The 23,045-nt window shown below is 42.4% G+C and overlaps 1 protein-coding gene across 10 annotated transcripts in view; it reads right to left on the bottom strand.

Annotated features, from left to right (window-relative positions):
* PHACTR1 (phosphatase and actin regulator 1) overlaps positions 1-23,045 on the bottom strand; it is a 305,882-nt gene that overhangs the window by 6,599 nt on the left and 276,238 nt on the right. For all 10 annotated transcript variants that reach the window (XM_058421581.1, XM_040077353.1, XM_058421584.1 and 7 more), the window contains 4 exons: positions 15,102-15,157; positions 10,219-10,280; positions 3,680-3,820; positions 358-434 (listed from right to left, as the gene is read on the bottom strand). In XM_058421581.1, coding sequence (XP_058277564.1) covers positions 358-434; positions 3,680-3,820; positions 10,219-10,280; positions 15,102-15,157 — 336 coding nt within the window. The remainder of the gene's footprint in view (positions 1-357; positions 435-3,679; positions 3,821-10,218; positions 10,281-15,101; positions 15,158-23,045) is intronic.

Genomic DNA, 23,045 nt, shown 5'->3' with positions numbered 1-23,045 from the left:
CTTAGCGTGCGCTCATTCAGACTTTGCTACGTGCTCTGCCAGGGTTCCCTGTCCTCCTTCTGACACAAACTCTTTCTTCTAACTTTTGATCTCAGAAGAACGGATATGCAGCATGATGATTTAAAAAAATGAAGAGGTTATACTTCATTAAACTGCACGGTGCCTGCATAACTCCACACAATGGGGCAGCATGTGTTCATCTGTGTGGGTTGCTTTTACAGCCTGTAATTCTAAATGTTGTCTAGACCTCATGGTGTGTTCAGTGCATGTTGGAGAAACAGCTGCTGGCTTTTCTTTTTTGTTTTTGAAAACAACAGTATTCATTTATAGTCTTAAAAAATTAATCTCTCAGCTTACCTTGTTAGATGCCTACTTAATTCATGAACTTCCATTTCAGAGCTTTTAAATTCATTAAGCTCTTTTCGAATGGCTGCCTGCAAAGGACAAAGAAACTCATAAATGTCTAAACGAGAGAGATCAAAATAAGTTCACTTTGTTCTCAAAACAGCATATTAAAAGTAAAGCAGAGAGATAACATCAGAGAGACAAAGACAAACATAAAGACTTTAAAATGCGGAAAGGAAGACAGATAAGCATGTTCTAAATCACGTAATGGGAAGAGAGAAACACTTTGGTGGAATGGCTGAATTTGAAAACATATCACAGACAATGCAGGTACAGAATCCAATTCTGGCATATTATGTAAACATTTACAAGTACAAAATCCAAATTAGCGCAAGCATGAGGAAAAAAATGTGCACTGCAGTTTGTGAAACACTGTGATCTATTCCAGAGATCAGTGTGGACTGTGACTGTGACTAGACTGGGCCCAGATCCTGACAGACTTGTATTTGAGGTGTCTTCTGCCTTTATTGGTCCTGACTTTCCTCAGGTGAAGTTACCTAAAGTGACTGATCTTACTCGGGAAGGAAAGAGGGATACCTGGCTCCTGCTCTCTACTCTGCCTCTGGCTGTGCCTCTCTGCCCTGCTCCTCCCTCCTGACTCAGCTGTGCTTTTTATTGAAGTGATTCGACAAAATAACCCAGCAAAAAACCTGCCACGGTGTGGTGGTGTTCAGCCTCTGCAGCTTGTCTGGGAGGGAAAAGAAAACCAGGGGGCACTGGCAGGGAGAGAAATATTGAAGAATAAAAAAACAGGGGCTGACTTGGAGGGACTCAGCTGCATGGTAGAGATGGTGCTCAGCAGAAGTGGCTCAAGTCCCAAGCTCAGAGTCAAGACCTCTGACAGTTCTGTGATATTTGCTGCTCATGAGTGGGCATTTGGAGGGTATATGCAAGGTGTCTGCTGTGGCCAAATGTTCCCATGGGTCCAAGGTGCCTTTGTGTGTGATGCTGAAAACACCAGCATCAGAGGTGGAAAGGGGGTGCTCCAGTAAGTGGTACTTGCATCTGTCAGGAATTTTTCCCAGTGAAGGAAATCTAAACTAGTATGAGTAGCACAAGTCCAAAACAGGACTTTTGCAACAGCCACTGCTCCAGTCAGCAACTACCTTTGCTTTGACAAACCCTAAGTGATGGATTTTGCAAGGGTTTCTGTACAGAAACGGCCCTTTCTGTTCCTTTTCCACAGCTTTGGTTTCTCATTTCCCTTAGATGTGCCTGTCAGGCGCTGCCTCATCCATCAGGACAGAGTGATGGCTGCCTTCAGCAGACCAAGCTGCTACTGAAGTGACTGTGAAGGAGGCTGCAGGGGTGGCTGACTCCCACAGGGACTGAGACCTATTTCCCCCTTCACCCCGCATCTGCTGGAGAGATGCAAAAATGCCCTTTGCCTTCCCTTAAGAGTCTGACCTGCTAAAGACAAACTCTGACTGAAGGCAGTTCCTTCCACCCAGAACACAAAGCAAGATTTACTGGCAAATGGAAAAGCCCATTGCTAAAATCTGTTTTTGCAATAAATCTAGTCTGTGCTGACCAGTGAAGACAGCTCTTGAATCACAGCTCTGGAAGAAAATAATCCTATCTGGGATGATGCAGCTTTGTTTCAATTTTTCTGGCTATTTTTTCCAACAGTGGACATAGTGTTGAAGAAAGGTAGGTCACTCGAATGCAAGAAATCAGAATAATGCCCACAGGACCCAAACAAAAAACAATCTATCTGCTTCCTTATGCCATAAAGGACATTAATATTAGAATGACAAAGATCTCTTCTTCTGATGGTGCTTTTGGTTAATTTGAAGGACTTAACCCTTTTCTCTGACTACTGAACTTGCCCATGCATTATAAAAAAAGAAAAAGTGACACCAAAGTACTCTGCCTTAATACTAAACTCTTTAGTAGGTTACACTTGATAGTGGTATTTAATGCTTGTTCTTTTCAGAGACATAGGATGAGAAATCAAATCTCCCAGCTGAAGTTTCTCCATGCCTTTCATCCCAGACAGGGATCTCTCAAAGACTGTAGAACCAGCTGGGAGATTTATTCCCTCCCTCATCTAACAATTAAGAGAATAAAGCTAAGTCAATGGACTAATATCTTTTCAAACATGGTGAGGTAAAATGAGAAAAGCTAATTTAACCCAGTATATTATGGTCTATGGACAGTCCTGAGGAAGTTATTTTTTTCAGTTCAGACCAGTCTATGCTACATTAACTTAACCAAAGCTAAACCAAAAAAAATCCCTCCATGAAGGAGGAGAACAATGTCACAAAACTATACAAGTCCTTTGGTTGAATTATACAAGTATAACAGGCTGTCCTTTGTGAATAAAACCAAGAGCACCATAGATGAGTGGGGTGGCTGGAAATTCTGCTATAGCTCTAAACATTGGACATCATGCTCTCCACTGCTAAGTGAGTGAGTTCCATGGCAAAGAAACAGTCAAGGCTTGAATTCAGGTATCTGAAAGTCTTTAAAATTAAAAGGGCATCACAGAGTGACTATGAGATTCATGACTGAATCACTATGCCTCATCGTCCTCACTTCTTACAACATCCTTAAAATCTTTTAAGTATTTATCCTGAGGTCCCATTAAGACCCTCAGCATGTGACATATAATTCGCCAGCAATTTAATCTCTCTGCCATCAAAGTCAACACCAGAGACACTACTTAGTGGAAGCTCCACCAGTGCTCAGAGGGCAGTGCCATCAATACCAAATCTGTGTCTTTTTTTTCATTGGCAGGTCTTGTGTGATTTCAGCTCAAGGCTTAAAATACTCTGTGGCAGAAATCCTAAGCAAAGACCCCTGTTGTAACACACTAGAGAGAAGTGACCTGGCTTTGGAGGGATGGAGGTGCCTTTGCCAAATTGACCTGCTGGCATTTTCACACCCAAGCCTGTCCTGTCCTGGCACAGCCATTCTGGCACAGGCTCCTGTCTCACTGCTCTGCTAAGTCTTGCCAGAGCTCTCAGCTGGCAGCACAATGTGGTAATACCAAACCCAACAAACAAATAACTGGGCTGTAATCAAGACCTTTCCTCAAGGAGGTTGGGGTTCCTTCCCTCTCCTGGTTTCCATGCATTCTTGCCAAAGGTTTATGCTTCAAACAAACAAACAAACCTTGTGAATGGGAAAAAACCACAGGTGTGTTGGGAAGGGATGTCAGGTGGATGTTTATTCCTTGACAGCCATGGGATCTGTGGGACCCAAGGGGTGCTGTTTGCCATGACATGCTCTTGCTGTTTAACCACAGCTCTCCCAGAGTTGCTCCACTTACTTTGTCGGCGGCTGTGAGTCGTGTCCAGGGTTTGTCCGCCCTCCTGTCATAGTCCTGCGCGTCTGCCACTTCCACGTAGTCACTGAAGCGGATGAGGATCTTCCTCTCACGTAGCTCTTCTACTGTGGGCCTTTGACTCAGCTGCAGGTTTGAGGAAGGAGAGGAAAAAGACATCAGGACTTTGCCTTTTCCCTACAGAGTGCTGCTTGGGGATTTATTTTATTGCACCTGCCCTTATGGTAATAAGAGGGTTCAGATATTCCCAGTGCTTTGTTTTTATCTGCCTTTCACAGAATTGCTACCTGGGAAACGCCCTCTTGTTATAGCACCTTGAATATCACCTCACCTTGCTGCTAGAGTAGCCAGCTGTTCTTTGGGAGGCTGCTGTGGCTGGAGACCCCAATTCCCAGCTGAGGTTGATCACCCTTGGCGGAAATGAGATGTATAGCAAGAAAGTTTCTGAGTGCACTGATGTCCCAGGAAGAGACAAAGACCAAAACACAACTCTAAAATGACCTGAACCGGCTCTGCACTTTCCAGCCTTCTGGTACTGTTGTCTGTGCTTTTGCACTGCTTTTGGAAGAGTCAGGCCAAGGCACGGAGTGACTCCTGCTCTGAATTACATGCAAAAGGTGAAAACCAACCTTCTTTACCATTCTGATACTCTGCAGACCTATCCTTATCTCCAGAAAAGGCAGGCAGGATGATTAGTGCTCATTGAATTTTTAATAGTATCTATTGACAGCTGTGGTTTGTATCACAGTATATTTGACTTTTAAAAGTTTATGTTGCATGCTACAAGCCAAAAGAAATTGCAGTGGTGGACTGTATCATGTCAGGAAAGCATCTTCATTGTTTCAGGCATTTCTTTCAAATTCCACAGCAGAATAGGCAGCCACAGTGAAAAACTCCTCTTAAATTAGTGTGCTGATAGTCCACAGCCAGTTACATGGGCAGGGACAGGAGCTGGCTTTCAGGGATCAATTCTCCTTGGATGTGCAGCATGCTTGTGAATGTCAAAAGCAATTACACAATAGTTTCTGAAGGTGCTACATAAACGTGTGCATGTGGCTGTAAATTAGCTGAAAACTTTCACTGTTAGAGTAGAACATTTATAACCAGGATACATGAGGAAAAATAATATCCTGGTAACAATTTCCTACATTGAGTATCATGCTCTTCCCACTCACTAGAAATAGTTGTGTTTGAAATACTTTACCCTTGAGAAGGGTGGAAGGACTAAATATTTAATAAAATGCTTGAGATTCTATTCTGCAACATTATTTATGCCCCTGAATCCACCTTTCTTTCAAATTAAGTATCTCAGCTCCCTGCATTTCATCTTCCAGGGAGAATTAAGACAGCCAGGATACTAAGTGAAGGGTGAAAAATCCCTCCTTCAGCACTTGGGTGGAGCTCCACCGTCCTATCCTGCACCTGGCTGTAAGCCTGTGTGCTTGTTCAACAGCAACAGTTGCTTGTCTTTCTCTTCTCTGTTTAGAAAAGATGATTGTGATGGGAGGCAGCAGTGGGGCTGCCCTCCTTACACCAGCATCCCTGAGCATGCACACACAAACTGGGTTCAATTTGTCAGAGTCTGCAGAGCTGCACTAATGCCCTGCCTATGAGATGCTCAGGAGAATGGGAATGAAGATGAAAAAGAGAAACACTGACTCCTGTGCAAGTGCTCTGGCTGTGAAAGAGTCCTGAAATCCATGGTGGTATCACCTAGTTCATGTGTAGCCATAAATCTACATATATTTCCATATATAAATACATGCACACAAAATATATTCAGTGCATTAAACCAAAGTGCCAATCTGATCATGCTAAGTGTAATGAGAGAGACAGCCATGCTAAGACATTTTCTAAAAGCCATTAATTAAAGCTACATTACTTGAAAGGTTAACAAATTTCCTTGCCTTCTTCTCATACCATTGCAGAGATTTCTTGTGACCTTCTACATGGGAGAGTCTTGCAGTATGTTTGGGCTGCCCGGGGCTCCCTTAACTCTTAAATAGCTGGGGAACCAGCTTTGCAGGACAGCCTGTAATCAGCCCCACTGCAGGTGTCAGTTCAGTGTGTGTCCACACTGAGGGCACAGCTCATCCGAGATCTCACCTTGCAGTTTATTTTGATGACCTGTGAGCTGTGGTCTCTTGGGTCTAAATTGCTTAATGCTACAGGGTCCTTATCGAGCAACACCTGAGAATGAGCTCTTCTAACAGGCAGAAAGAAGAGGGCACTTTCAAAAATTACAGCACAAGGACACGGCCAAGGGCACGATGCAATTGTCTGAACCAGGTGTGGTGCTCCAAGCAGGGAGAAGGGGTTCTTTCTTTACTTTTAATTTACTTCTGTAATGTCAAAGGGATTTATGTGCATGAGTGTGTCTGCACTTTTTCTGTGCGCACTACCTGGGCATTTACATTCCTATTTACCTGTTTGTGAAGATTTGGAAGCTGAGGGAGCAGGGTAATTCTATGGTGAGTGACTCATTATTTGACTGTGCACCAGGGTGAAATTTCCTTTCAAAATAAATGGATTTGTACTAATGCAAGAGCAGCAAATGAGGACAGGACCTTTCATGCCTTGTCACAGGAGGTCAGATTTTCTTCTGTATATTCTGGAGTGCTGTAGATACAAATGGGCATTTTCCAGGCTTTGATACTAAGGCCATTTGAAAGGGAAGGTTTAAAACACCCCTCTTTGTCTGTGGCACCCCCACCAGGTAAAGTGGGGGGGACTTACTCTTTCCAGTCTGGTCTTGGGATTTAGTCAAATGCAAAATGCTGAGCTTGTCCCACTTCAGTCACAAGGAAGCGTATCTTAGCCTGTTATCATTGCCTGCTCTGTTACCTCATTAAAATGTTCCTGTTGTTATTTAAAGAAGAAAACAAGCTGAAAAATTACAAACCCAAACCAGCAGCACCCCTCCACCCTTTTGCCACCCACTTTCTGCAGTAAAGACATAGGAGCAGGATGTAATGAATGCCCCAAAGACCTTTCCCTCTGCCTATAAAATGCAGTTTATCCAAATTAGCCACTAACCTTTTTTTCTTCTCTGACCTTTCTCCTCCCTGCTCCCTCTCTCTCAGCTCTCTCTGATGAGTCCCACCTCTCTCAAGAGTTCATTATTTTCAACAGTCTTTGCTGATGCAAGCCAGTGGAGGTCAGTTAAAGAAAAGCTTGAACATCTTCAAGCAGGGTAGACATTTCCCAGAGAGGCACCAGTGAACAGAACATTTAAATTGGACTGGGGCAAGAATTTAACAGGAGCAAAGATTTCAGATTATTGCACAGATTTTAAGAAACAGCCACACCTCTTCAGTTTGGTAGTCAGTATTACAGCTCTGAGAGATTTCCTTTTGGAGCTAGACCTCTGAGAAAAAAAAGTTATTGGCAGTGGGGGGATAGGAAGCTGTAAACATCTCTGAGGATAAGGAAGCATGGTGCCATTTAAGAGAAGGTAGGAAAAGAAGAGTTCTATTCCACTTTGCAAGAGATTTGTAATGTGCTCTATTAATCCAGGCTACGATTCTCTCTCTGTAATGGAAGTCCTCAGGGGACACTCAGGGTTGTGCTAATTGCCTTGGTCCTTGGCCAAGGTTGTCATTGTTCAGAGAAGATACATTCTTGGTAGTAATTCGTGGGGGCCCAGATCTCCATGTGAATGTGACCCATCTGCAACACCTCCAGAGAGCTTCTGCACGTTCAAAGAATATTAATGGGCTGGAGTTAGAGACTGGTGCTCAGAGAAAAAAACCCTTCCAAATCCATGTGTCCTTCTACTCGAATGGCTCAAGTCCGTGTGCCCAAAGGTGCTGGGTGGGCCTGAGGGGCAGGGAGAGAGAGGACAGCTGTGGCTGGGCATCTAAGGTGACAGACAAACATGCTTCCACTCTCCTTCCTTGGGCAGGAGGGACAAAAGCTGCTGAGAAACTTAGCCAACAGCATGTGCCTTCATTGTGTAATTTGAATGGTAGCTATTCCTCACCCCTGTAAATGTAGAACTAGATGAGTCGGAGAGGATGGAAAGTGCTGAAAGGGGCAGCTCGCTATAGGTCACCTGATTTCTTTATATAATTTTTTTTTTTTTTTTTTTTTTTTTTTTTTTTTTTTTTTTTTTTTTAGAAATTGCCTGTCCAGATGATGAATTCAACTGGATATTTATTGCTGACTTTAATAAGGCATCTAGACCTAGTAAGGTAATCTTACTTATTACAGCTTGTCATGTTACAACTTATCATCATAACACTGTAACAAAATGTCAGCGCTGATGGAATTTTAAGAACAGCTTTTTTATGGATGGAGTGGGTTCTTCCCTTGGAATTGGAATGTTGCCACCAAAAAAAACTGGGGACAGTATCAGTTTCTGTAGTGCAAGGTCAAAAGTCTCATCAGTGGCTTCTACAGAACCCACTTCCCTTCTTATTCCCAACCACACACGTTTACAAAAGAGGCAACAGGACAGAGTTTCCTCAAGTTGAATTTACCCTGCAGGCATGTGTGTGCTTGAAAACTCAGTGCAAACAGAAAGGGCTGCTGGGCAACACACTTGCTGTGCTCAATTACACTTCTGCTTGATGTGAGGTTTAAAATCCTTTGGTACCAAGACTTCAGTACAAATCGACAGAAGGAGCTTGCCACTCTGCTGTAAACACAACAACACATCTGGGACAGGCTCATGAAAAACACAGCTGGGGAATAACAACTATTTTTGCAGGATTTACTTGGTTGTTGGCATTTCTAGTTGTTATCTAAAACACTTGCACACTTTATTCACTTCTTTTCTCTAGTGACTTCTGAGCTTTTATGATAGTATGTTTGTAGGTGAGAACAAAATCTGTTGTTAGATCAGCCTTGCAGTTCTTTCATTAAAATTACATGTGTACTAGAATTTACAACAGTTTAAAAAGATGATGTTGTGTTGATATCAACCCTAGAAATGTGGGGGAGAAAAATCTTTGCTAGAGAGGAAGCCAAAAATAAGACTAAAAGGTATGTGACCAGGAGAAGGAGTATGAACATTAGTCAAAGGCCAGGGCCTCGGACTGATGCTGCTTTTGCTATTGTTCCTACTTAAAAGTGCAAATAAGACAAAGTAAGAAATCTCCCAGAAAACTGCCAAGGTTTTAGGGAGCAGACACTGATGTGAAGCAATGGCAGCCTGGGTGCTTTAGCTGTGAGCACAGCTTTAGTGAGCTGTGGCCTCCGCCTGTGACAGATGGTTCCCGTGCTCTGCACCTTTCCTACAGGGTAGTGGAGGATGGGAACTGCGTGCCAATGGCACCGGCTCAGTCAGCAAGCCCTCACTTCTTAGGTGGCACATTGGGTGTGGAGAGCTTTGCTCTGTATCTCTTACAGCCGCTCCTCAAATGGCATCAGGCTCTGCATTGGATTCCTGCACGTGTTTACCCTTCAGCGTACAGGGGAATTGAAAGACTGCTAAAATGGTATTTCCAGCCTTTGCGCAGAGCCTCAATCCCATGAAACATCTGCAATGCAGTTAGGATCTTTTCTTTCAGGCAGTGCTAAGAGGGAATGCAAAATCATCCCTGTCATTGTGGTGAGGAATAGAAGTGTTTTACAAACAATATTATGGCTCCCCAGCTCCTGCAAACAACAGCAGTATCCCCCCACTGGTGACCAAGAATTCTACCTATTTACATGAACTGAGAATAAGGCATGAGATTTTTAACCATGGTACAAAGCAATTCAGTTCGCAGAATGTAACCTTTCCACACATTCCTTGTTATTATTTATACCGCGAAAGCTGTGATCACGTAGGTCAAAAAAACTAAGCCAGCTAAAATTGTACAGAGGAAATGGTGATGTTTCACAAGTATGTGAGTTTTTAGAGAGCTTTCTTTACCTCTGGAGATAGGAAATATGTCAGTGCTGAAAGAAAGTTAATCTGCAATAGCAGGATGGATTGTTCGCTGCGTATGTTAGCGCATCCGTAGACATTTACACCAGCTGCAAAACTGAATGTGTACAACTGAAATGACTGTGCTTCAGTTTTAAGAGTAAATGACTTTTGAATCAAGCAATGCTGTTTTGTTTGTCCTTCCCTGCCAATACAAGATTTCTTTCTGCACTATCTGCTTTTTTGCAAATGCTCATCTCCATTTAGTTTAAATGCCTCAGTTGACAACCTCCCTTTCCAGAAAATTTTCAAATCAGCATTGCTTTAACTTTGCTCTCTGTAATGGCTACAGAAGCCATTACATTTACAAGAAGCATTGGTCCTTGTAAATGCTGACCTTTATCCTTCACTGTTCAAAACTCCAGTTATGAAGACTAGATCTTTTTTCCTGTCTGAAATGTTACCAGCAGTAGCCTGCAAAGTGGTTTCCTTCACTCCCTGTGGACTTAGACCCTGCAACATTGCTGATTTCTTTTAAAGATTTTTTTGGTAAGGTTTGTTTCACACTCTACTTTTGAAAATAGTGCAGAAAAAAAGGAAAAAGGCAAACAACTGTGCAGTAGGGAGAAAGTTACAGTGGTGTCATAATAAGATCAAAGTTGCTTCTCACCTTACGTGTTAATCTTCTCTTAATCTCTCGTTTTTCCTCCTGCTCCTCTTGCTCATTCCGGGCTGTAAAAGATTTACAAGGATCTCAGTCTGTGAACTCATCAGGCATGCACAGTTTGCAACAAAATAAGCCTTTCCATCAGTAAGTATATTAATGTTTCAGGACCTCTCTGATGCACGGTATGTCCCTCTGGGGCTGGTGAATATCCTCGATCTGTAGCTACTGTGCGTCTTCACACGCTTCACAAAACATCTACAGCTTCCTTCCTTTCCTTGTGTTGGCACCTCTTCATGTGTGTCACTTTCTAGAAGGGCTGGGCAGCAAGCCAGCTCTTCAAAAAATGTTATCTCCCTGCCCACAGGCCTGGCAGCCTCTGGGGGCTCAGCTACGATAGGGTCAGATTCTGCAAGGTCAGTAGTTGGAAAAGGAACACATGGACTTTTTTTCTATCTACAGAATAATTTCTTGCAGCTACTTTTTGGAGATAATAGAAAAAACCCCTTTGGAATAGAGGTGCCAGGCAAATCATGGAACTTCCCTTGGCATGAGCAGGGTTAAGGAAAGTGTGTCTTTCCATTATGAGTCTTCAAAGTATCACACTGGAGCATAAAAGCTCATCCTAGGTCAAATAACTTTCAGCATTAAGCCAAAAGATTATGTGCTACAAGTTCTTACCAGGACATGCCTCAACTCTTCTCCCTCAAGAGCTCAATAACACTTGAGTACACTAACTCCTCTTCAACTTAGGAGCAGCCTGTCATGCATTATCTTTGCATTGACCTTTACCAAAAATCACCAAAATACCAGGTTTCCAGGTACTCATCTTCTTGATCAGTTAGGATCTGTCTCCACTACCTTGCTGATGGCTGAAATGCTCTTCACTCCAATCATGCCAGCACATAACAGGAAAAAGCAAACACAGCTCATCAGCTTTTTCCAGTAAGTACTCTGTCTGGGATCCAGGACTAGCTCAGGCAGGAATAACTCTCTACAGGGGACATGATGGACCTCAAAGGCCAGCCAAGGACAGGTGCCTTGACTTAAATCATTAAACTTTGGACATCACTAAACTCTAGGGGGAATCCCACGCTCCCCTCTGCTGGTCCTGCAGATGGAACAGGCACCTCCTGCAGAGCAGCAGTAACAATCCACCAGCCATAGCTTCTTCAGTTGTGAGAGCACAAGCCAGCACTCCCACTAGAAAACTGGGGCTTTCCCCACACAGAAATGAGACCTTAGAGGCCACAGAAGCCTGTGAGAAGGGTTAGGCTGGAAACCAGGTTTATTGCTGCTCAGGACAGTAGAGCTGACAGTGATATCACAACTGCTCACTGACTTCAGCAGGACTGGGAAATCTCCACCCAAGCGGGAAAAGAACCTATCCATGTTAAGATGTTTCACACTACACTTCTGATCTTTAAGTGCAATTTTACCAAAAATACTGCTTATATTTTCAGAAGGAAAGAAACCAGTAGGGGAGTCAAAAGAACACAAGACAGCAGGGAGTCAGAACTGTCTTTCTAAGCAATCACTGGAGTACCTACACTGATAAATGTAATTTTCCTCTTTCAATGGTTTCTGCCCCTTCTGGGCTGGATACTCTTCTAGCAATTGATCCTCTTGCAATTTTATTCTTCCCTTTGTGTCTCAAATTTGGAGGAGTTGGTTCTGCAAATGTGTGCTTTCAGACACAACACTAAAGAGAATCCATACAGAGTCAGGGTAGAAGTGCAACCAGCCAAGGAGTCATGTATAAAACTTAGTATTGGCTATTCATTTTTTGTCCTTGGCATCTGATGTTTTTCTCTTCTCCTTACTCTCAGCCCAGCCACCCACTTTCAGAGATAGCCAGGCAGGCTTCAGGCAGCTAAAAGCTGGAAAATAGGAATATATTCTCCTTCAAAACTAGAAAGTGACTTTGTTTAAGCTATTTCTTTGAATTTAAGTCATGCCAATCTTGTGAAACTACAGAACTGATGCTTTATTTTATCTTATGTGTTCAGGAGATTCTCTGTTTCTCTAAACCTGTGTGTCAGGGTGAGTGGTTGGATGTAGGTGTAATTTTCATGCTTGATTTCTGTGCCAGTGTGAAATGTCCGCCAATACAGTTTAAGGAATTCAGAACCCACCTAACCATCATCTTTGTGAGGAATTTATGCAACCCTGAATGTATCAGGCTGACAGCTGGTTTACTTTTATCCACCTGTGAAGTGGCAACAGGGGTGGTGCACGAGGGGGGGTTGAGGCATCTTTCCTTATACACTAGGACAGCAAGTATATATAACATTTTGCAAGCTGCAAAGGGTTCTTCAGTCTTCAAACTAACCCTCAGGCCTGGACTCCTCCCACGACATGCCTTTAACCTAAATATGAGTCAGTGAATGGGGTATATTTCAGTGAAGGACCCTACAAGAACCAGTTGTCTGCTCTGTTTCCTTGCTGTGGCTGCTGTGATTTCCCTATTGCTATCAGCAAGTAGCAGAACTTGGCAATGGATGCTTTGCCCTTGTAAAGATAACTCATAATTATTGCAGTAGCACAGACCTAGGAAGCATTCAATTCATGCATATAGACCAGCTGTACAACCACATTTTGCCTCGTTTCTCCCCATCAGCATGGGCAGTAATGCAGCTACACATGTAATAGGAACATAGTGGTACCAGACACGACATTTTCATCAGGGAGATTTCAGCTCTAACTGCAGAGAAAATCCTGTTTAGTCTACTCGAGAGCTTGGTAGGTTTCCTTTTTCGTTTGTGGTACTCTGAGCTGGGCTTTTGCAAATTGACCTGCTTATGCAGAGAATTTACACTCTTTTTATTAGCACTTCCTAAGTCTCCCTTTCCCTACACTCCATTAAATTTATTATAATGCTCCTTCTCAGAAGTCTATAGGAATCACACAAAATTATGTACAAATCAGAAAATATTTATATTTACTTGTTTAAGGGTAGTGCATGCTTTTTTAATTATGTAATGAGTTAAATATTTTTCTTCCCTGCTGTGGTTCACCAAAAGTTGGAGTGCCTTGGAAATACCACATTACTCTTTCCTGTAATTAGGAAGCTGTTAGTTTACCCAGACACACATGTTTTGGGGCAGATCTGTGATAAAGCAAGCTACAAAAATTCCATGTAGGAAATACAATATGGTTCTGGATTCAGGGCAATATTTTCCAACATCCATTTAATTTAAGAGCTTTTATTCAATTAAAAAAGAAACTGATGTTATTCAAGGTGTAATTCCTCTGAAATGTAAGACATCTTTAGGGTGCTCTATGACTGCTGGGCTTGGCAATGCAACCTTTAGGAATGTCTGCAAGGCACCCAGTGTTGGAGATGCTGTTCTCTGCGGATGCTGGTTCAAAGCAGGTGCCCAAGACCCCACCTGCCCCAGTGCCAGGGCAGTGCTTGCTGGTCATGTACCAGTGCCAGGTGGTGCCTGATGTGTGTTTGTTCATAGGTCCCAGGATGACAACACGAGCCGCCAGAGAATCGGCCTCCATCCCCCTGTGCCTGAGCCTGGCATCAGTCACGTCACAGGTCCCCCCCTTCTCCTGCTGTTCTGCTACGCCCCTGTGAGACAATTACATCTGGGTGTGCCAAAAATTTCCCCAGGTTCTGCCCCTAACTTCCTCCAGCAGCCAGTCACCAGAGTTAGGAGTAGACAGTAAGAGCACAGTTATTAAGAGAGTGCTGGTCCCAAACAAATGGCTTTTCCATCAGCCTCAGGCTTGCCCACGCCGCTCTGCTGTCCAGTCTTTTCTCCCCTTTGCATCGACAGTGCTCTCTCTCTCTCTCTGTCTGCCACATGTAATAGCATCAGCAGATGAAAAGACCCTTCTGGGCATTAATGCTATCATTAATCTGCTAAGAATTTGATTGTGAAGTATTTGAAAAATGAATTCTGCTGATTTTCAGAGAATTAATCTTCTGCTGCCACGTTTTTATGATTCTATGCAATGCAGTTATTTGAACAAGAGAAGGTGAATTATGGACCTACCTAAGGAGACATTATGTATAAGGTATCATTTTGTAAAACTTTTTTTAATAGCAATTTTTGAAAATTTTCCTGGAAATACCCACTTACTAACTTAAAAGGGGAAGAACTTTTTTCTTTTTTTTTCTTTTTCTGAAGTAATAATAACAATTATATAAACAACTTTTTTGTTGTTGTTGTTTGTTTGTAATATTCTTAACATTTCCATGTGAGTAAAGAAACTAATTTTCTTCCTGTTCACTCATGAGATTATGAAAGTTGGATTCAGTACAAGTTCCCTTGAAGTCAGTTGTAATGTATCTACAAACTTAACTTGGTTCAGGACTTCTGAATGGTATTTAGTCCCTTTAAAATATTACATGCTGAGGATCTACCAGTAAATTTTTGGCTGATTTAAAGGGAGAGTTTCAGGGGAACATTTCAGGGGAAAAACCCTGAGTCATACTGGATTCTTTTTAAAATTGAATAAAGGCTCCAGCTAGCATAGATTGCTGTGAAGATTTTTAGGAAAGCTAATCAAACTCTGCTCTAATGTCTTTACTAACTTACAACTGGATGCTCATCTACTAAGTGCTGCATAAAGGAGGCTTTTCAGGATGGCTGACCCCCTGTTTGGAATGCCATGCAACATCTGGGGTTTTTTCTCCATAGTTTGTTTATTCTTGTAAATTTACTGACTCCAATTTTAGAGAACTGTTTCTGCAGATCTAGATGTTGTTATAGACTGCCATGCTTATTTGCACTTATGATGCCCTTTATTATTTTAAATTATTTTCAGTGATGCTTAAAGAGAATAGTTGATACGTATAAAAAACACCAAATGTAGATGAAATCTACCCCAAATTATCTGGCTTCAGGTTAAATGTCAGCAGAATCAGGACTTACGTTTCAGTATGTTCCTCTGCTCCAATTCTTCAGCAGTCGGCCTCTGGCTCAGTCGTCTGCGAAAAAAGTCCAAGATCAGTTTTTGGACCATATCATATTCTCCTCAGTTCCCTGCCTTGAAGAGTTACTTTGGGGTGTGGAAGGCAGAACAGAAAACACTGACACTGCTCCATTATGTACTTGGTATGCCTGGGCCATGCGTGACACACACCATGCTTCGCTTTCGCAGCTCCCTCTGTTTCCAACCCAGGAAAGACAAAATACATTATGTCATCTGAGGCATGGCTCTCCCACCCCTACCCCAGGCAGAGCTGCTGAAAGCTAAGCCTCACAGATGTCTCCACTTAATTTCCTTCCCTCCATGCCGGCTTCCTGACTTGCACAAGTATTTCTAGCTAGGATCCAGCTAACCCTGTCGCTGCCCTCTCGCCAGCCTCCTGGCTGTGCCCCGTTTATTCACACAGTGTTTGAGCACACAGACACAGAGAAAACAAGGGACTGTTTGGCAGCACTGAGGGCAGAACAATAGCAACCCTCACCCTCCTCATCACACTCACTTCCCTCCTCCTCCTCTTGTGGCTTTTATTAAATCCTGTATTGAAGGATCAGTGTGACTTGCTAGTCAACCTGTACGTAATAGGGTCAACAGACCCCACAATCTAATTACAAATGGGGGCTCTGTACATAGGAATGACCTGAATATTCAGAATACAGAAGGAGCACAAAAGGGTCTTTGCAAAACAAAGTAAACCAGAGGGATGACATCAGAAGTCAGCACTGTTGGGCATCCTCATTCTCTTATCCGAGTCAATGGGAGTTTTGTCAATGATACCAATGACACGACAGAGCCTTCTCTTCCTTCACACTTGGTCACAGAGATGTTTCCAACTTGAGAGCCCCAGTCTCTGTCAGCTGGACCAGTTTCCCTGTGAGTTACTGGGCACTGATAGGAAGTTATAAGAATGCTGCATGGCTTCATCTTCCGCAATGAATGTTCCCCTGACCCTGGGCACAGCAGCTCCCTGAAATGGAGCTGGCTTGCAAGGCTGGACAAGAGACGGCTGACAACGGCTCCTCACCACACAGGGGTTAAGCTGCTGGTGCACAGGCATCCCCAGCCTTCTCCAGAGCCAGGAGCTCATTTGTGTGCCAGTTCAAGATCCCTGCCCCTCAGACTGTGTGCAGAGCACAGGGCGAACTGGGTAGGAGCTCACCTCCTACACCAGCTGTTTGGAGGCAGAAGATTTACAGGCACCTGATTTTACAGTCTGAAGATTTCCACCAGCAGAGGTGTTAACAGCCATGTGTCCTTTGGGGCACTTTACACCCTGAAAACAAACCAGCAGAACACAGCTCTATTTCAGTGTAGTTCGGAGTCAGGAGCTTTGTCCCTTCCTCATGGCAGATGGAACATTCATCTCATTAGAAAAGTGTTAAAAGGGGCAGAAACTGATCCTTAGCTCAGAAGTAAAGAATATCTGCAAAGTACTTTGAAGACAGAAAGTGCTATTCCAGTGCTTGCTATTACCATCTTTAAGATACAGTGTTTGTTGCTAATGGGAGACTTTGCCTTAGGACTGTGAAGCAATTAAAACTACTTCATTTCTGGCATCATATGAGAACCAAAAAGAAAAAGTTGCCAGTTTTAGTCCCACCACATGTGTCTGCAGGAACACTATTATAAATGTTTTTAATCCCCCATGCCATGATGCTTTTCAAGAAGATGCATCAGAGGGATGTTCAGGATGAACTCCAGCCATCCAGCATGTGGATGGCTTCTACAGAAACAAGCATCATAATAAAAGGAGATGGAAAAAACCCTCCCCAAAAGTCCTCCTGTATCCAAGGGATTGAAGGACTCGGATAACTGTTTGGTCATGAACAGTTCACAAACAGAAGGCAGAAGTTTTATCTACCTACAGAAGTAATTTGTAACAAGGATTACATCTTCCATGTCTTTAGTGAGGTACCTGCCATGAAGTAGATGCATTTAAACTAAGCTTTCACTGCATGTTACCAGGTCATTGCTTCCACACAAGAGGACAGAGATTTCCTCCAAGTATGTCCTTGTTATTATACACACCGTCTGCTCCTGTGCTGCTCAGGACCTATAGACCATGTGATTCTTCTCCACACTGTCTGGTAGGGCCCCTAGTGAAAGCCAGCCGAGGATAGCCATGTTCCCCATCAAGAGTCAAATTACCTCGTAGATCCCATTATCCACCCTTTTCAGTCTGCAGAGTGCTCCTGCCTAAATGGTGATTGCCACTTTTAAGTGATGCGCAGCGGAAAAAGCCATGCCACTTTGGACAGATTCATTCATGGATTATCAATCACTTCTAGAGTTTTATAATCCCAAGAATTTTAATAATGTGATTTAGGCAGTAGGAAAAGCTAAGGCATTCTTTTAGTGGAAAAAAAAAAAATCTTAATTACTCCTTACAGTGCAAGTAGTAAAGCAGCATTGGAGGATGAAGAAGGTCATGAATAGAAGCCATGGAGGTTCCTGGCCCCCAGTACCAGCGTCTGCTTTCATCTCCATGAACTGCTGTTACATTCCCATTTCCATCATCCTTTGTGACTGACTGAGCCTGAGCCTTCATAGTAAGTCCCTCCTTGATGAGCTCTTCAAATAATCCCAGCCCCTGTTACAGCCCTTCCCTTCCAAGCTCTCCCAATTATCTCTTTTCATGGTCTCTTGCTCATTTAATTTAATTCCTCCTCATGCTGTTACAGTGACTTCTGCCCCCAAACTACTGGGGCTTTACAAACATCTCCACCAGCCCCTCAGAACAGCACCATTTTAGCACTTGTTTCTTGCTACCTAATTTCTAGCCTTGCCAGATGTTGAACAGCTGTTAACATCTCTATTCATCTTTGAAAATCTTGATACTAGTTACAGATAATGTAAAACAAGAAACGCAAGCAGCTCTTGCTTTATTACTATGGCTGCAAAGACACGTTTTTTTCTTTCACACTGAATTTCAGTACGCCATCTCCAGCATACAGCTCCGACCTTGGCAAACATCAGTGGTGATAGCTCCCCTCTTCTTCCTTCCTTCCTGTCCTGCCCAGAATAAAAAGTTGTTAATGAAGCCCACCTAGCTTGCAGAGGTTGATTTCAGTAGTTTGATTGCTGGCTTGCTGCTGTGCCTTATTTCATTTAACATCACAGGGGCTGCGTGAGGCAGTCAGGAGGCCACAGGTCAGCAAAAAGGTGTCTCATTAGCAGCACAATCAGAATAAATGGGAGAAAATAGAGGTGAGGAAGGAACCTGGCGCCACAGCAAAGAATGGATCTGCTTGTGCAAACTGTAAGGATGGAGTGAGGTGTGTTGTGCTGCTGTTGACCAGAAAGGTAACTCCAGCTGTTCCATCAAACTGAGTGCAGGTGTCTAAGCACGGAACAAGGGAGACAGACCTTAACAAGTAACCACCTCTAACAGCACTATCTGTGTTTAAAATGTTCACGTGTGAGCATGCCTGACCTTCACTGTGCCATCATAAAGTTTTGCAATACGCTTCAGACATTCAAGAGGACAGGAAAGTTTTTTGTAATTTGTGCTTTACAATGTATTGCTTGGCTTATACTTCACAGGTCTTTGCAATATTGATTACAACAGTTTTGCAAATACACTGTGACAAAGGCCTCACTACAAAGGAAACTTCCCTAAGATTTATGGTGACATAAGGAAAACCTTGCTAGGATTTCACTGAAAAAATCATATCCAAATGAGATTTTCAGTAAAAAAATAAAAAACTTGCTTATATTTACAAAGATAAACTTGACAGCAAACCAATTTTCTGAATTAATTCTCTGCATGACCAAATGCATTGCACTCCTTGTGCTCGACAGCAAGAGCTGAGCAGTTCTTCATAAGGACTGTGCATAGTGAAGCTTATTTTGTAGGGTGTTTTTATTTTTTTGTTTGTTTGCTTGTTCTTTTGAATTTGCTCTGGGCTAGGCTGGTCACATTACAGCGGATAAGTCGGAGTTTGGGGCCAGAAGGACAGTCATGCAAAATCAATTGCTGTAGATCTAAAATATTGGCTGGTGTAGTTGTAACCTCCTCAGGGAGCAACAGGAAAGAAAGGCAGCAATTTCACTGATGGATGTTACTGTTTGGAGCCTCCCCAGCAAACTGAGAACTCAGAATGAAAAGCTTCTGCTCCACGTGTCAGTGTTCTGCAGGAACAATAAAAGGAAAAACACCACATTGGGCATGACAAAACACTTAAATAAAGTACATGGTGATGCTTACTCTGCTCTGCAGCATGGTCACTCCCCAAAGGCTCTCAGGATGGCAGCAACCTGAGCTGTGGGGCCTCAGCTGGGATTTTTGCAGCCCTTTTGTCTGGCAGCACTTTTGAAGCAAGATGCTCCTGGCTGCCTAGGCTGTCCCCTACCAGGAGTCATGGGTTTTCTCTCCTTGATCTCTTGTTTTGCTGTGGATGAGCTCCAAGAAAAAGCTGGTTCATGCCATCCAGCTTGTTGTTATGTGAACAGGATGATGTGGGATATGTGTACCAGGAATTCATCTTTGCCTCTGTCCAGAGGACAAGAAAATTTAAGACTCTAGTGTGAGGTCATATGCAAGTATAATGGCTGGGTATAAAACAGGGCTTGCCAGAAAATGATTCCCCAAACACTTGCCAGGCTTATTAACTGTGAGTGTTTGCAGACACAAGAGGCAGAACGTAGCAGCTCTCCAGTGCTTAAATGGTGACATCTGGTGTGTGGGAGCCATGAACAGGACTGGTGGACATGACAGGGCACACAGCAGTATGGTGAGATGTCCAGAATATCCCCAAGGTATCTCTGAGCCAAGTCATGTTCAACACAGCTGTTCCTCATGACTTAAGTCATCCTGATGTAAAATAACTTCTGAGCACAGTGGGGCATAACCTCTGGAGCAACTCCTGAATTTATTCTGTATGTGCAAATATCTTTAATCAGATGCAACCGGGCTCATACTACCCCAGACATTGCTCTAACAGAGCAGTAAATCTGAGCTGGGCACATGAGAAGCCAGCTGCTACAAAGAACTACTTGTCACATTGCTCTTTAGTTGACATAAATGAGCATGACTGCAGCCAGTAGAACTGCGCTGATTTCATCAGCGAAATAATTCCACACGAGGAAAATTCAATGGGAGAAAAGAGTCTTAATTTACCTCACCTTTCCCAATAATAATAATGCTGATAACAAAGCAGAATTGATGAAGTAAAAGCTGTCAGGGGCTCCTTGCACTCTCGTGCCATGTACAGAAAATTCAGACAAAAACAGACGAGAAGAAAATCTTGCACTTGTTTCTACCAGTTAACTATTAGCAGAGAGCAGGTATGAACTACCTCCTTTCCTTACATCACTGCACAATGAACAAAAAAATCATTGTTAGCCTGGAGGTTCACCTTCTCTGAAGTGTCAGCCCAGATTCTGCCAGCCAGACTATAGAGTCTACAGAGAACGATCATTCTCCTCAATGGGATTTATAAAATGGGATTAAATACAGTTTTATCAATGAGTGAATAAACTGAAGGCACATTAAATAGAAAATCCCTACCCAAAGAAGCAAGTGCAACAGTTTTATACCAATAAAATTCTTGTACTAGACTCCATTAAGATGTTTACTACTCTGTAGGATTATCACTTTCTTTAAGCTCACGCACAGGTAAGTGTGACAGGTCTCCTGGTATCAGTTATGATAATACACTTTATAACTCCTTTTCCTGAGAAATTAGGGCAATAAAACCATAAGGAGCGTTTGCCACGATTCAGTTATCATGTAATGACTGCTCTCCACTTCCCCATTGATTTAAAATATGCGGCTATAAAGAAGCCTGTGGCAATGACTAAAGCAGACCAACGTGGGCAGAGAAGCCTGTTCATCCCTAGAAAAATGGGTGAAGCACCACTGTGACAGTTTAGCAGAGAACTAGTTAGACAATTTTGATAGGAAGTGTTTGCTTTTGGTGAAAGTCTAAAAAATTGCTAAGTATCACCTGAAGATAAAAGTACCTTCTGACAGTGCCTTACTGGCAAGGTACTGCCTTAGTATCACAGTGTGTTCCCTGGACTTTTGATTGTGTTCCCTTGACATTTGATCCAGGATAGCTACAACACTCCCCTAACCCGGAGGAGAGAGGCAGTGCGTTTGCTCAGCATTAGTGTACTGCAAGAAATACAGAACAGTCTGGAATGTGAGCCAAACAAATTATACTTCCCGTAACACATGTGCAGTTGTGTTTCCAGCTGGGCTCTACAGGAAAATCAGATTTAAAACTGAAATTATTCAGACTTTAATTCAGTCTCTAAGCAGTCATTTACTGCCCCCCAAAATTATCCTTATCCCAGACTTGATTTTGTGTTGAGAAACAGATTCAATACAGACTTTAAAGCTCCGATTAGTCTAGATTGCAGTGAGGATTTTTGGGAAAACTAATCAGCAAATTTTCTGCTTGCCCAAGCATCTGCGTATAGTGAAAAATATAATCAAGCTGGCTCTTTGTTTAAAACTCTTACAACTGACCAATTTGTTTTCCCATTCTTCAGATCATGTGAATCTATTCTTGAGTCATGGCTCAAATGATGCCATTTTTTCTGGTTCAGCACATTGAGAGATTGAATTATTATGATTTTGATTTATTCTTTGGAAAGTTACAAGCTTCCTGAGAAAGAACTGTCTGCCTAGAGTAGGTCTTCTGAGAAAAGAAAATCATATTCAAAAGGTAGATTTTGACAATTCATTATGTTTGCATAACATTAAAACTTTGTTCATCATACATAGAACAAATTTCTTTAAAATATCCAAATAACACAGAATTATTTTAGGCCATGAACTCTGTATTTTGTTAAAAGAAATAAAGCAATGACTAGATAGCCCTATAACTCTGACCAGCAACAGTGTGAATAAAGACATGCCCAGGTCATCAGTCTTCCATTAGGCCACTATAACAATGCAGACACCTGCATTTTCCCAAGGAATGACTTAATTTCTTTTCTAAAGATAATGCCAATCAGTGATAGACACACAGATCCATATTTTTTGCCCCATGTTCAATAATACTGACTGGAAAATGCCTACTGGTTTGTGGAACATAGCAAGATCATGCCTCACGCCTCAAGCTGTAAAACGGAGTCTCCTCCGTTTCATTACTGTGCTGTTCCATTAACGTCAAAGCTCTCAGCCAAATGCTGGCTGTTCGCATAAAATACGGCCATGTAAGTTTAAATGATTATTTTTTAAAAAAGGCATGGGTGAATTAAGGTAGTTATACCACATAAGCTTTGCAACATTATTTCTAAAATCTCTTATCCCTAGTCCCAAGAACAAAATATGCAACAACTGCAGTAGGAAACAATCTTTTTTAGAAGGGGGAAATTTACTATGTATCAAATTCAAGAATGTATTTTTGGAACAATAAAAATGGGATACTTTTGAGTACCAAAAATCCAGAGTGAAAAATGTAGTAAATGCTGGTTGAAAATCTAAAGCACGCCAGAAAAAACAGATGGATCTTAGGACCCATTGTAACAGGGAAAAAAAAAAGTTCTAAAATGTTAGCGATTGTCCTTCTGTTGTCTGTACAGCATTGTGAGAAGACACTTGCTTCCCAAATGTGAAAATATTGAATTAAATGCTGATTTTACAAAGCTACAGAGACCATAATTCACAGTTCAAGGTCAATCTGTGAATGACTTGAGTAAAATGGCACCAAAAATAATCAATCTGAGCTGAACAGATATGCTTGCTGTCTACAGACATTATTAAATGGTTTGCTTTAAAATCTCTCTATACTAACATTGTTTTGTCTCAGTGAACAAACATAGCAATGAATAAAAGTTACATTCCTAAAAGCAGAGCCATCTCCAAGTATGAGCCAGAAGAGCAGAATCCCCTTCTCTGTTGGAATTTTCCCCACCCTGGCTTCTGATGCTCAGGG

This window comes from Hirundo rustica, chromosome 1 (assembly GCF_015227805.2).
Source record: "Hirundo rustica isolate bHirRus1 chromosome 1, bHirRus1.pri.v3, whole genome shotgun sequence".
Taxonomy (NCBI): domain Eukaryota; kingdom Metazoa; phylum Chordata; class Aves; order Passeriformes; family Hirundinidae; genus Hirundo; species Hirundo rustica.
This window is presented reverse-complemented; position numbering and strand designations above follow the sequence as displayed.